General features: G+C 36.0%; 1 protein-coding gene across 7 annotated transcripts in view; it reads left to right on the forward strand.

Annotated features, from left to right (window-relative positions):
* Positions 1 to 14,732, forward strand: part of HERC1 (HECT and RLD domain containing E3 ubiquitin protein ligase family member 1) — an 82,044-nt gene that overhangs the window by 39,636 nt on the left and 27,676 nt on the right. For 5 of the 7 annotated variants that reach the window (XM_026855671.1, XM_026855673.1, XM_026855672.1 and 2 more), the window contains exons 34-45: positions 629 to 868; positions 1,075 to 1,158; positions 2,228 to 2,748; positions 4,852 to 5,627; positions 6,752 to 6,950; positions 7,893 to 8,053; positions 9,634 to 9,750; positions 9,924 to 10,155; positions 11,296 to 11,420; positions 11,676 to 11,896; positions 13,103 to 13,371; positions 13,899 to 13,951. In XM_026855671.1, coding sequence (XP_026711472.1) covers positions 629 to 868; positions 1,075 to 1,158; positions 2,228 to 2,748; positions 4,852 to 5,627; positions 6,752 to 6,950; positions 7,893 to 8,053; positions 9,634 to 9,750; positions 9,924 to 10,155; positions 11,296 to 11,420; positions 11,676 to 11,896; positions 13,103 to 13,371; positions 13,899 to 13,951 — 2,998 coding nt within the window. The remainder of the gene's footprint in view (positions 1 to 628; positions 869 to 1,074; positions 1,159 to 2,227; positions 2,749 to 4,851; positions 5,628 to 6,751; positions 6,951 to 7,892; positions 8,054 to 9,633; positions 9,751 to 9,923; positions 10,156 to 11,295; positions 11,421 to 11,675; positions 11,897 to 13,102; positions 13,372 to 13,898; positions 13,952 to 14,732) is intronic. The other 2 variants (XM_026855674.1, XM_026855675.1) reach the window with 2 other exon arrangements.

The following is a 14,732-nucleotide window of genomic DNA, read 5'->3' on the forward strand; positions in this document are numbered from 1 at the left end:
TTGTCTTGCAAAAGTTACCTACTGAAATCTGTAGATTTTGAATTTTTTTTTTTAGAAAAACACTTCACAAAATATTTTGTTTTCTTGCCAGAAGAAACATCAGCCTCTGACTTAAGACAGGCTTTTAATACATCATCTGGAGTAATTTTGGTGGATCATAGATACATACACAGTTGTAGTCCTTTTTAGCATCATCTTTGAGCATAACACTTTTTTTTTTTACTTGAATCTCTGTAAATCACTCACTGTGAACATGAAGAGTAAAGGTTATTTATTTCTGTAATACTATTTTTAGCACTTGTAACACAGTTTCTAGGTTGTGTACGTTTTGAGTCTGGAAAACAAAACAACTTATTTGTGTATTTACATACAGTTTTCTTAATTACTAGTATGTTAAGTTTAAATGACTTGTTAATGACTGACCTTATACACCAAGATGTCATTTTAGAGGTAGAGAATGATTTTAGCTTACTAGCTTGTTCGCTTTGTTTTTTTTATTAAAAGCTTCTGAGTAAAACAGTTACAAGTATACATAAGTATGTGTAATTTAAATTTTCATTACTTTACTATGTTAAAATGTATATTGTTGTCTTTTTTCTCTGTTTGCTTGTTTTGTTTTGCCTGCTAGTTCTACATTGTGAAGGAGAATCGAGGCAATGAAGGCACATGTGTAGGAGTTTCTCGCTGGCCAGTACATGATTTTAACCATCGCACTACCTCAGATATGTGGCTATATAGAGCCTATAGTGGTAACCTTTATCACAATGGAGAACAAACTTTGACTTTGTCCAGCTTTACCCAAGGAGATTTCATCACATGTGTATTAGATATGGAAGCAAGAACTATTTCATTTGGTAAAAATGGAGAGGTATTTAACATCAATTGTTTTTTTTTGATGTTTTTTTCAACAGTAATTTGATGTGGGTATTTTATATAAAGCTAAGCATGATAGTTAAAACATGGCACTTTCAGTACTTACAAGGATTATAATACAGGTATAACTTTGTCATGTTTCATATTTTTGCTTGTTGAAGCGTTCTGTGTTTGAGGTTTTATGTTCTGTTTTTTAACTAGGAGCCAAAACTAGCTTTTGAAGATGTGGATGCAGCAGAGTTATACCCATGTGTTATGTTCTATAGCAGTAATCCAGGAGAGAAGGTAACTTAAATGTTCATCTGTACAGGTGTACTGTGGCTGGGATAAAGTCAGTATTCTTCTGAACAGCCAATATGGTGCTCTGTTTCGGGATTTATGACCAAAACAGTGCTTTAGCTATTGCTGAAGTGCTTACACAACATCAGGGCTTTCTTGGTTTCTCACTCTGTCCCTCCCAGCAAGTATGCTGGTGTGGGCAAGAGCCTGGGAGAAAGTGCAGCCAGTCAGCTCACTTAAAGTGACCAAAGGGGGTATACCATGTGATACATCATGCACAGCAATAAACCTGCAGGGAGGTTTGCCAGGGATTTCTGTTGCTCAGGGACAGTCTGGGCATTGGTCAGCTGGTGATGAACGATTGCATTTTGCATCACTTGTTTTTTTTTTTCTTTGTTTCATTTAATTTTGTCTTTTTATTTTACTTATGAAACTTCCTTTATCTCAACCCATGAGCTTTCTCACTTTAGCCCTTTTGACTCTCTTGCCATCATGCTGGAGGGAGTGATGGAGTGGCTGTGTGTGGCTTTGCTGCCTCACTGGGGTTAACCCTTAACAGGGTCATGAGTTTATCATTTCCTTTCTGTTCTCCTTGTCAATGTTACACAAGTTGGGGTTTTTGGAGGGTGGGGATGGTAGCTAACAAGTGCTGGGAAACATCACTGGTCATTCATCTGGGTTTATCACATACATAGCACTGCATTACTTGCACACTAGCTAGACTTTTAATAAATTCCTATATTGTGCAATCTGTTGAAAATTTGAAATGTATTTTATTGTTTAGAATTGATTTACAGACTTAATGTTCTACCCACAAAGTTGCATTCCCCAGAAAGCAGGGCGAATGTAGGTAGTCTTATGTGAGAAACCATGAACTGTTGCAATTTCATCATCCTTGTGTTTGAAGGGATGCGAGTTTACATCAGTGTTAAGGTGGATTTCCTAAGGATCCAAAGCAAAAAACGACAATGCTAGTAATTTTTTCTATTCAGCAGGAGACTCCTGTACATAGAAAATGAGCTTCTTCAGGTACATTGAGAAGATAACTTTTAAACTGTTTTCTTTAAACACTTAGGTAAAAATCTGTGATATGCAGATGCGTGGTACACCAAGAGATTTGCTACCAGGTGACCCCATCTGTAGTCCTGTTGCTGCAGTGCTGGCAGAAGCCACTATCCAACTCATTCGTATCCTTCATCGCACAGACCGTTGGACACATTGCATCAATAAAAAAATGATGGAAAGACTGAATAAAATCAAGACATGTCTTAAAGAAGCAGGCCAAAAGCTGAAGAAAAGTCGCTCAGTTCAAAGTCGAGAAGAGAATGAGGTGAGAGAGGAGAAAGAAAATAAAGAGGAGGAGAAAAGCAAACACAGTAGGCATGGTCTGGCTGACCTTTCAGAACTGCAGCTGAAGATGCTCTGTGTGGAAGTGTGGCCTGTACTAGCAGTAATTGGTGGAGTTGATGCTGGTCTTAGAGTTGGAGGTCGATGTGTGCACAAGCAAACTGGACGCCATGCCACCTTGCTTGGAGTAGTGAAGGAAGGCAGTACGTCTGCTAAAGTCCAGTGGGATGAAGCAGAGATTACTATCAGGTATGCTCATTTCCTACACTTTTCACAATCTAGGGGTGTTTTGTGCTTGGAAATCTTCAGATGTAACATACATTTTACATTAGAGTCATGCTGATCAATTATTTAAAGCTTTAGACTTCAAAATTTGGCTTTTAAAAACAAATATATGAGTTAAATTTTTATGCTATGTAGTAATAAAATGCCTTGTATATAAAAAAATAAATTTGATAGCTTTGAATTGATGAGCATCATTAGACGTCTTAGATTTGACCTCTAGGTTTCAGAGTTGGGATGTGACCAACTGACATTTTTCCTAGATTTGAAATGGGCATTGCTCGTTCTAGGCTTGGTATGCATTGGCTGACTAAAACATTATTGCTGTTTTAATTTACTACAGCTTCGTAGTTATGTCTGTAAAGAATACAGATTTTTACTGGGTGTTAGTGCCTGCTTTTGTTGTAAATGGTGAACCTGGTTCTGAAGAGAGACCTGATTTAGTTTATCAGAGTTGAGAACAGGTGTCTTGGCTGCAATGTCATTCCCTTCTTAGGGGACTGGAAATTGCTCTGTGAGGCTTGAGGAGGCTTAAGGTCAGGAGATGGGAGGATTCTCTCTTCTTAAAGGTGGGTTGGATGATGGTTTAAATTACTGCTGCCTCGAAGTAGCGTTTATTCATTCTCTGACCTGTCTTAGAGAGCTAAAGGGGTGCCACTGTATTAGATGTTAACACTCTGGGGTTGTGATGTGATGGTGAGAACTGGGGAGGAGTCTGGAAGGAGATACCCCTTTTTCCACCTGTCTTGCAGTCATGCCTTCAAAGGGAAGGCACTCAGAAGGAAAGTGTAATTAAGCTAGTGTCTTCTCTGGTGCTCTTGCAGGAATTGTCTGTGTTTTAGTGTGGAAAAGATTTGATTGACTAAACTTCTTAAACTCCTGGCTGTAGTTGAACCATAATCTTCTGGACAAATTGAGCAGTAATTATTTTTGCCACCAGTTACAATTACATTCTGAATCAACTGATGTCAGTTTACCTCTTAGGCATAATTGTTGCAACAGTTCTGTTTTGTCTTTATGCAAAATCTGTTGTCTCCTTAACTAAATATACTGATGTGCAGTTGATAGTCAAATTTAGTTCCAGATATAAATTCTTTCAAGTACGACCCTGTGACAGTATAGCCTTAGAGTAAATGTGCCCTTAAAATAATGTAAAATGTTATTTGAGTGAAGTGGTACAGCACTTGAATGTAGGCAAGCTCTTAGTAATGTACTGAATTAAGTTCAGAATGTACCTTCTTAATAAAACTAGGCTAAAGTTTGCTTTCATTTTTAGGTAGAATTTTAACATTGTAACATGGGAAAACATTTTGTGATAATAAAAGGAAGGTTTAAAAGGCCTTTATCTGCTGCATGTATGGAAAATACAAGATGTATGGAAATACAGGCTGGTGAATTTTTGTCCTGTTTAGAGTGAAAATTAGTCAAGTGTAACAGTCCTAAATATAACAAAAAATGACCACTGAATATAGATGGACACATAGATGTATATTTTGTGTGTCTGGGTTTTCTGACCTGTGTTTGTAAAAAGGCACTGTTCTCTCCAGGTAGCCTATCCTGACATAAACAACAACAGAATTATCATAACCTATCAGTACTGTGCTCCTTGTGATGAATAGCTGAACAGGAACATGAGGTCAATCAAAGATTTTCCCTAATGAGAAAAAAGTTTAAAGTGTTTTCTTTCTAAGCTTTTATACCTATTCACAAATTCAGCTCAAGTATGATGATAAAATTTGTCTTAGGTAGCTTTCTTAGTCTGTTACATATTTCTAAATAATACAGCAGAAACCTCTGTCAGCACAGAATTGATAGCTTCTATGATGCTTCTGGATTTTAATGCTTGTTATTGAAAACCTTTGCATGCTTTGTTACCTTTACTCTTGATACCATATCTCCCCGTTTTCTGATCATAACCTCATTATCCTCATTTACATTTAATTTTTAGAATTAGTTTGCTTATTTTATTAAATATATTTTACATCTTACTTTGCCTACATTATTTCCTGTACTTTCCTCCTGTCTCTCCCTCACTTGCTTTTTCCTGTGTCATTCTGATCTTTATTAAAGCTTCCCAACTTTTTGGTCGCCTAGTGATACTCCATTGTATAATCTGGAGCCCTGCGAACCACTGCCTTTTGATGTTGCAAGATTTCGTGGGCTGACAGCTACTGTGTTGCTGGACCTTACCTATCTGACTGGTATTCATGAAGATATGGGAAAGCAAAGCACCAAGAGACATGAGAAAAAACACAGACATGAATCTGAAGATAAAGGGGAAATGGACCAGAAAACGGAGGGTGATGTTGGATCAGATACACGATTAGGACAAAGTGCTGATGATAACAAAGGACATAGCGCTACAAGTTCTAAGTCAGAAAATGAAATTGCTTCCTTTTCTTTAGAACCATCAACACTAGGTATGGAATCCCAACACCAACCTGCTGAAGGAAGAAAAAAAAATCATGAACATACTCCAAGAAATCATGATATAGTTCAGTCAGAAATCAGAGCGGTACAGCTATCTTACCTTTATCTTGGTGCTATGAAGTCACTTAGTGTTCTTCTTAGTTGTAGTAAATATGCTGAACTACTGTTAATACCAAAAGTCCTGGCAGAAAATGGTCACAACTCTGATTGTGCTAGTTCTCCAGTTGTTCATGAAGATGTTGAAATGCGTGCTGCCTTGCAGTTCCTGATGCGACACATGGTGAAACGGGCAGTCATGCGTTCGCCGATTAAAAGAGCTCTAGGACTGGCAGATTTGGAACGAGCACAAGCCATGATTTACAAATTAGTGGTTCATGGGCTGCTGGAGGATCAGTTTGGTGGCAGGCTTAAACAAGGTACGTTTCAAAATTACAAAGGTATAGTGCTAAATTATTTAAAAAATTCTATTAAAATTAATAGTAACAATAATACAAATAACATAATCTTGTAATTTTTTGGTGGTTATACTTTGAAGGAATCTTAATTGGACAGAGAAATTTTACAAACATATTTTACCGTTTTGTAGATATAATACTGACTTTTTGTCTTTTCCCCAGTTATTTATTTTAATAAAAAGTGAATGCATATCAGTTAATCAGAAATATAAGTTTCTGATTTGTCTTTAATACTTTTTAAAAATAAGCAGTTCTGTATATGCTTGTCAGAAGGATGTGCGTGTGATGTAAATATCATAAAGTTCGCTGTTGTTAAATATGGCTGTATGGAGTTGTGTTAACAGATTATGTTGAGCCATGTGTATGTTCAGGGTGTAAGTAACCTGTGTTTCTGTCTGTGAAAACCTCTAAATCAGTTGTGGGGTTTTGGTTTTGGGGTTTTATTTTCTGATATATTTGGCACTGTACTAACAGAAGCTGAAGAAAAATTATCATATATCATTCCTTTCTTCTTAAAAATACATGTATTACAGTCTGTATCTACAGGGAAACCATCTAAATCAGTTTAAATAAAGAAAAAAGCATCTAAAATATTAAAGCTCATTACTGCACTGTCTGGTTATTTACTGTCTTAGGGACTTCTAAACCAACAAAAAACCCCTCTTTAAAAATCTGTTACATACACAGTTGAGTTAAAAGTAGCTTTCTAGTTCATCAGATATATTTCTATATCTGAGACTTCTTTCCCTTTTGCCTAAGAGAATAATCCTAACTGTTACAATCGTAAATCTAAATCTCCAAATCTAAATATCCTAAGATCTAACCAAGTAAATGGTTTCTGTTATGATCCGGAAAGACTTGTTTATTATTTACCTTGTATTAGTATGACAACAGCAAGAGCCAATAGACTGATTTCTTTACGTAAGTCCATGAGTTATTGAAAGCAGTATTTGTACGATGTGCATTTCTGCATACCCCTTTGGGAGGAATTTTAAATAATTATTTTGGAAAGTTTAGCCACAGCTACTGTTTTATTCTACACAAATATCTTAATGTTCCTGTAACATCTTTTTTTTCTGTTGCAGAAATAGATCAACAGGTAGAAGAAGGTGATCAGTCTCAGCAAGCCCAAACACCAGTTACAACCAGCCCTTCTGCTTCTAGCACGACATCTTTCATGAGCAGCTCTCTGGAGGATACTACCACTGCTACAACTCCAGTAACTGATACTGAAACCGTTCCAGCTTCAGAATCGCCTGGTGTTATGCCTCTCAGTCTTCTTAGGTAAAGTATCTTTATTTTCAGCATAAATGACTATGTGGGTGTAGGGAACCAGTTGTGCGGTTTATATACAATATATGTCTTTAGCAGTCTAACCCTTTAAAAATGTTATAGTATTTACTGACAGAGTTTAATTTGTTACTTTGCCTTGCAGAACACGTATTACTAGAAATAAAAAATTGTTAAGCTTTTAACATGCACTGTATATATACCTAACATCTGAGTTCTTCAAGACAGAAGAAAATACCTTCCTTATGGTCCCCTTCAGTTCTCATGTTTATTTGGAATAGTTTAAATTACAAATCTCTGAAATTCTGTATTTTTAACACATAGTTGTTGATTCTCAAACTAGAGTAGATCTTAGTTTGTAGGCAATATCCTGCAAGCTAAGACCTTGTTTCATCCTACCCTCACGTACTGAAATGGAAGTAAGATAAAGCTAGTTTATCTACAGCGGCTATTTGTAGTTTAGAAGGAAATCTGCTTTACACTAAATAGCGTCCTGTCCTAAGTTTATTGATTCTGTTGGTGTATCTGACCTCTGTTCTTACAGGTTTTGCAGATGTAGTTTGACGGAAGCCAGAGCAATGTCCTATTACGAGGACAGTGGAAGTAAAATACTTGCCTGATTTACTAGTTCTGATCAATATGGGGAAATGGGAAGAGTGTTTACTTTTCTTTTATCTCCTAGGTCAGCTCTTGGTCTGTGGAGGGATTTTTTAGGTACATACTTAGAATTTAACTTCCCTGGCAAAGGTGGTAGGAATGAGCCTGTTCTGACAGGGCTTTTCTGCCTGCCTCAGTGTATGTATTGCACTTTACCCCTATGAAACTCAATTGCTGTAAAGTATGACTTGCCAAGTACACTCTAATTTGACGTATTTCTTTTTCACCTTTTTCACCATAGCTTTTTTTGATATAAATGTATATTGTTCTTTTTTAAAGGCAAATGTTCTCCAGTTATCCTACTACAACTGTACTTCCAGCACGACGTGCTCAGACTCCTCCAATATCTTCTTTACCAACATCTCCTTCAGATGAAGTTGGAAGGAGACAAAGTTTGACTTCTCCTGATTCCCAGTCTGCGAGGCCTGCCAATCGTACAGGTAAACTTGAAGTCAGTATAAACAGAAATGTGGCCAAGGTAGTAATTCCACAGAAGTTCAGTGTAGTTTTTAAGACATTGAAAACCAACAGAATTTCTTTTTAAAGCAACCTAACATGCAAAGCATTGTTGAAAACCTTTTAATGACTGTCTTAGGACCATAAGCTGTAGATTTTGTCTAGCTCTAGACCTTATCAAGCGAATGAAATTAGTTTTTAAAAGCTATGGAATGGATTGCAAACTACATCTATAAAACAAAAATGCAGTATAATTGGTAATTACTTCAAAATGTTATTATGGTTTGGGCTTCTTTCCTTGATTGTGCGCCATTTAGTGCACTAATTTTCTAGCTTTTGTTGGACCATATATCACACAGAAAAGAGGAATTGGTGCATTTTATGATACATACACCAGTATAGCTCTTTCCAGTTAATCTTGTTTAACAAGATAGAAGGGTCTCTCCAACCTTCATGGGCTCCTCATGCTTCTGTCTTGAATCATGTGATGGGAGGCTTTTGTTCATAAAACTTTTATTACTACTTGCACTGTACTGCGCAAAACAGAAAGTTGCTTTATTCCAGGGTACATACAGAATGGAATAGCTAGGGGCTGAGCAAACTGTTGCATGAGAATCTTGAGATTCTAAAGAGCACAAATCAGTATTGTGATGCGAAGGAGATAAAACTAAAAAGAAAAATATAAATCTATGTGTATGTGTTTTGTATTAAATGAACAGAAGAGACTTCAGTCGAAGTATATTTTCCAAATTTCATGCTCAGTACTGAGAAACAAAGACCATGCTTTAAAATTTCTCACTGATACAACTTTTTATTCTTGCTCTTACATCCATGCTATTAGTTGGGTCTTTTAGCTGTTTCATTTGTTGCATAGCAACTTCTCTGCTCAGTTTCACACATCTTTTTCTTTTTTTTTTTTTCTCTTATGAGATGGCTTGCTTCTAGTCATGCTCCTGTCCTTACAACAGTGTTTGTTACTACATTGTTGATACCTTTGTTGATCATACGTCACTTTTCTGGCAGAAAAGGAAACTGTGGTTTTGGGGCAGTAACTGACCTTTTTAGAGTCCCTTGAAAGACTCCTTGCACAGAAATATAGCCATCATCTGCAAAGAGATTTTTCAGATATGTTGCCAGCTTAGTTGAGGTCTCTTTCTGTACCTTAAGAGGAACATGTATTGGTGTGATTTCATAACATTCAGGAATCTTGATGATTCGGACAAGGATAACTTTTATCTAGTCTACCTAAGTATAAATCAGATAATTTGAAAAGTTTTTAAATGGGAATAAACTTCTTAGAAATACCTTAAAAGAAGTAGTTCTTTGAATATCGTCAGTATCTACTTGATTAAACAGAGGCTTACGTTATATACATTACTAATAAGAATGAACACCGTCTGGGTTCGTTACAGAAAGTATCTTACTTTGTAGAAAGTAGTAGAAAGGAAAGTTGTTAGGAGCAATTTTTCCCCTATATGAAGCTAATATATCAAAGTAAGGGCTAGTAAGGTAATACTGAAGAAAGTTTTATGCCCTTTACATTTAACCTTTTTTGTCTTTTAAGCTTTGTCTGATCCAAGCAGCCGACTTTCAACATCGCCTCCTCCTCCTGCCATTGCTGTTCCATTGTTAGAAATGGGGTTCTCCCTCAGGCAAATAGCAAAAGCTATGGAAGCTACAGGTAATATATAACTAATATCTGTTTAAAATGAAAAATTAGATTAATGTGAAACACTTTTTTTCCAATGGAATACTTATTTTTTAATTTCTATAACCATTTATAGGGAAAAAACTTTTTTTTTTCCCCACCATGAATGATATAATACAATTCTAAAGTGGTTTTCCTGCTTTCAGGTGCCAGAGGAGAAGCAGATGCACAGAATATCACAGTGCTGGCCATGTGGATGATAGAGCACCCTGGAAATGAAGATGATGAAGAGCCCCAGTCAGAAGGGACTGTAGATTCACGACATGGGACAATAGTCTCTGGAAGTGGTGGAAAATCTGGTGATCATTGTTATTTACAGTCACCAGGTGATATTCCTTCTGCTGATGCCACTGAAATGGAGGAAGGCTTTAGTGAAAGGTGAAATGTATTTTTCTTCTAATTGCTTATAATCTGTTGCTGAAACTGAAAATCTCACAAGTTCAGTGTTGCTGACAGAACATTGCTTTGTCATGTCACTTCTGAATTTTGTTACAAGATGAATAAAAGCAAAGATGCAGTTAAATTAGATGTACATGGTGCATTTATTTTCCAGTACTGTTTGTCCACAGAACTGGGGAAGAATGTAACTGAGCATCCTTCCATCAAAAAAAAGAGGAAGGAGGAATGAAAAAAATGAGGGCATATAGCTTATATTTTACTTAAAAGACCGAGTAATAAAGCAAAACATTATTGGAGTAATTTTTTTTTCTTCAGTGTATTCATGAACATGTATTTTTCTACATTTTTAAATTAATTCTTGGCTTGTCCAGAGGGGATGAAACTGTATTCAAGTTTACATTCTCAGTCACCTTCACAACCTTAGATCTGTTTTTCTTTTGTTTTGAATCCTAAAAGTAGTGGTTATATTTTTTAAGTGACACCTATTAGAAATTATACAACCTTTTTTGTTAATAGGGAGGATGGCAATTCCAAGATGTATTTTGAGAACACTTTTTTCCAGATTTCCTTGATCCTACTGAGATATATGCATTTTTAAGCTTCCTCAGTTATTTTGTCCCAGGTAAACTGTCATTTCATGGAGGACTCATAGATTTTGGTTAGGAGAAATAAACTAAGCAGCAAGTGTTACTAAGTAACTTAAGTTCATGTTCTGTAAAAGATCTGGGGCAAAACAGGGAATAACTGAGGCAGTTACAACAGCAATGTTGATTTTATTTCCCTTAAAAAGGAGAAGAAACCTAATTCGAGCTGTAGTTAACGCTGACAGCATAAAATGAGTGTTCTTCCAAAATTTCTGCAGTGCTTAGGCACTATGGAAGCATCAAATACGTGTTGACATTGCTGCATGTAATTTGAGGTAAACCTCAGTCAAAAAGACACTAAATGTGTGCTACAATGGAACTGAAAATTCTTGAATTACAAATTCCCGTTTTTTTCATTCTGTGTAAGAGAGTAAAAAAAAAAAAAGCCAATAAATATGGTCTTAGTATTTTTCCTTACTGTATGTGTCTGTTTAAAACTTGGTTTGATTTACCTATAAATTACAACTTCTTGTAGCCCTGATAATATGGATCATGTGGATAATGCAGCTTCTGCAAGTGGACCTCCTTCTAGAAGTCGGTCAGCTGTAACAAGAAGACACAAATTTGATTTAGCTGCCCGAACATTGCTAGCACGTGCTGGTAAGTATACTGAAAGACTTCCAAGGTCTTTGCTTATCCATTGCATGAAGAGGAGAGGGATCAGTACTTAGCATGAAAGTTACAAAACTCGCCTTCACTTATATGATCAGTGTATGTTTAACTTAAGTGTCTTATGTGGTATTAAGTAGATTATGTTTAGCAGAAGAATTAAAAACAAAGTAAAAGGAAGTTGAAAGTATGGTCATCTTTGACATGCAAAATAAAAGTACTTTTTTTTTTTTTTTTTAACTTGAGCGGGATTATACCGCTCTGTACAGGCTCACAGGAATCAGAGTCGAAGAGAAGGGATATCTTTGCAGCAAGATCCAGGAGCGCTTTATGACTTCAACTTAGACGAGGAATTGGAAATTGACCTTGACGATGAAGCAATGGAAGCTATGTTTGGGCAAGACCTGGCTAGTGATAATGATATTCTGGGAATGTGGATCCCAGAGGTACTGGATTGGCCTACCTGGGTGTGTGTGACTGCAGCGGGGGCTGCTTTAACTTACTGCTTTTTGCATGTTCATATTTTAAAATTTAAAGTAACGTGCATATGCTTATAGCCTGTTTGACAATGTCTTACTAAATGCCAGCAGTGCTTAAAATCTTCTTGTACTTTGAGCTTTACTTTTAGATCAAGAATAACTTTCTTGTGTTTCTTGCTCTACATGTACATAGATTTTCTTCTCCCTCCCCTGAGAGATGAGAACAGAACTAGTATAGTTGTTGTTTTGACGATATTGTTTAGAAATCAAGTAGGTATTCCAGATTGCTTTGCTTAGCTGTGTGAGATAACGCACACAGTTGTAAATGTTTGTTCTATTTCAATAATATAATAGTAATAATAACCTAATCTGATCTGTAGCAACATAATTTGCACTTAAATCAGTTTTTCTTAACTTAGTCATGTCATGTCTTTCATTCTCTGGGAAGGATGTGGTAACAGTCCTCACTCAATTGTTGTATAGCCCACTGAAAATACGTTTAAGATGGAAAAGAAGTGTAACATCTGCTTGTTAATCTTTGGATTATCCATGACAAATTAGACAAGCAACAACAAGACTAAAATTTAATCTCCTAATTACGATGTTACCTGACTGATACGGAAGCAAGTTTCAGCATGCATGTTGAATTTTTCAGAGCTTGTTTCACTGGAACATCATAGTGAAGTTACTGACTTAGGAGAGAAATGTAATTATAGAAAATAAACTTTATATTCAGACAAAACATTTGTTGACACAAATTATGATTATTGTTGCTCAGTAAAGTCTGAATGTTCTGAAAAAATAGGATTCTTTTTTCTTTATTGGATCCTCGTCTCTGTCAAGTTCTGCGGAGATCCAGGTAGCTTAAAGACAGCATTGAATGTGAACTAGCAGAGTTATATGTGAAAAGTTACACTGTCAAGAGTTTTGAGTCAGATCTGGAATGAAATAGGAAAATCTCATCCTCTGAAACCTTACTTCTCAATGTTTTTCCTGTTCTGAGATGGTCTGTTCTTCATTATGTCACAAATTGCCTATTTCTGCTTTGCTTTAGTGCAAGTTAACCATATAAATATCACTCTGTGTGTGTAACAGAAATGGATAGGAACACCCACTTAAGAATATTGGCGTATTTTATATCAATGTGAAGATATTTATTCTGTACAAGTAACATATGAAAATCTTAATATGCAGCATGTTTGTGAATCTGAAGACAGAGAAGAAGTAGTGGTTTGTGAACTGTGTGAATCCAGTGTTGTCAGCTTCAATCAACACATGAAAAGAAACCACCCAGGCTGTGGTCGCAGTGCAAATCGCCAGGGCTATCGTAGCAATGGTTCTTACGTAGATGGCTGGTTTGGTGGCGAATGTGGAAGCGGAAATCCTTACTATTTATTGTGCGGCATCTGCAGAGAGAAATACTTAGCTCTGAAGAGTAAATCTAAAGCATCAACTTCTGAAAGGTACAGGAATACAAGACAGTGGAATACTCAGTGTAAAGAAAGGAAACAAATTTAAAATGTTTACTAGCATCAGCATTTTAGGAATTTGATTGAAGAAATAAAAATTCCTAGCAGAATTTGCATTTCTTTATTTTAACTGAGGCTTAAAACTATTCTCTGTATTCAACAAATGCATATTTAGAAAAAAGGTTGTCTTGATATTTCTATTTTTTAAATGAAAAATGAGGAATTATTTCTTGGTATGTTGCCTACTCTTGTTGATTTTTGAAAACTTCTTTTTCAATTTTGCCTGACAGTTATGATATTTTTATGGGCCTTTCTCACATTAGTACTGCAAAATGCTTTCCCCCTCCACAGACACTTTTAGAAGCCCTTTTATTTATTTCTCTGTTACTAGTCATTTCCAGAAATCTTATATATATTAACCTAACGGTAGAGTAATTTAATACTAAACTAAGTTTAAAATTATTATGCATATATGTAAAATATTAGAGCCATTCAGGTTTTTTTGTCACTTTTTCATACAGGTACAAAGGCCAGGCTCCTGATTTAATAGGTAAACAAGACAGTGTCTATGAAGGTATGTTTTTAAGTTGCTTGAGATACTAAATACTTAACATTTGCACAGTGTTTTATTTTTCCATAAAGGTACTTCCATGCAAATAAAACTGTCATTAAACTGTACATGGAGTTATACTTTAAAATCTTCTTCAGACTTGATGTAGTATTTTCTTTTTTTAGGCCCATTGGGAAAAAAATTAGTAACATTTTTTCTCTATGTCTTTTGTCTAAGTAGCTGAAATGACAAATACCTAACTTTGGGTGATAAGATATTGTGGGTAGATCCAAGTCTGCATGTTGAAAGCCTTGTGTTCAAATACATGTTTTCAGCTGCCTTTGTGAAAGTTGTTAATTAGCATAAGTTAGAGTCTCAGAAGTCTGCCATTTGGCTTGTTCTTATTTTTTCTACCTTTGTACTACCTAAGAGTGCCATGAGGATGGCTTTCACTTTAAAGAGATTATTTCTAGTGACTGTAGAAAACCTTACCCAGATGAGTCTTTGATTCTGGGCCTTTCTGTAGCTTGTATGATCTCAATTAGATGATTGACCACATTTGTCTGTTTAAGACTGAGTGCTCCAGAATTTAACAGCAAATCCATCTTCCAACAGATAAAAGATATACAGATTCTGCTGTATGGGCAGTGAGATAGACGGGGAGGGATCAGTAAATGCAAGCTGTCTTGTGTGTAAATGATTGCGAAGTAATGGAACGCATAACTGAATTGCAATTATAGAATTATAGTGAATTATAGTGCTTTTTTCTTCCCCCCCCCCCCCCCCCCCCCCCCCCCCCCCCCCC

This window comes from Athene cunicularia, assembly GCF_003259725.1.
Source record: "Athene cunicularia isolate RWA chromosome 10 unlocalized genomic scaffold, athCun1 chr10_part1, whole genome shotgun sequence".
Classification (NCBI taxonomy): domain Eukaryota; kingdom Metazoa; phylum Chordata; class Aves; order Strigiformes; family Strigidae; genus Athene; species Athene cunicularia.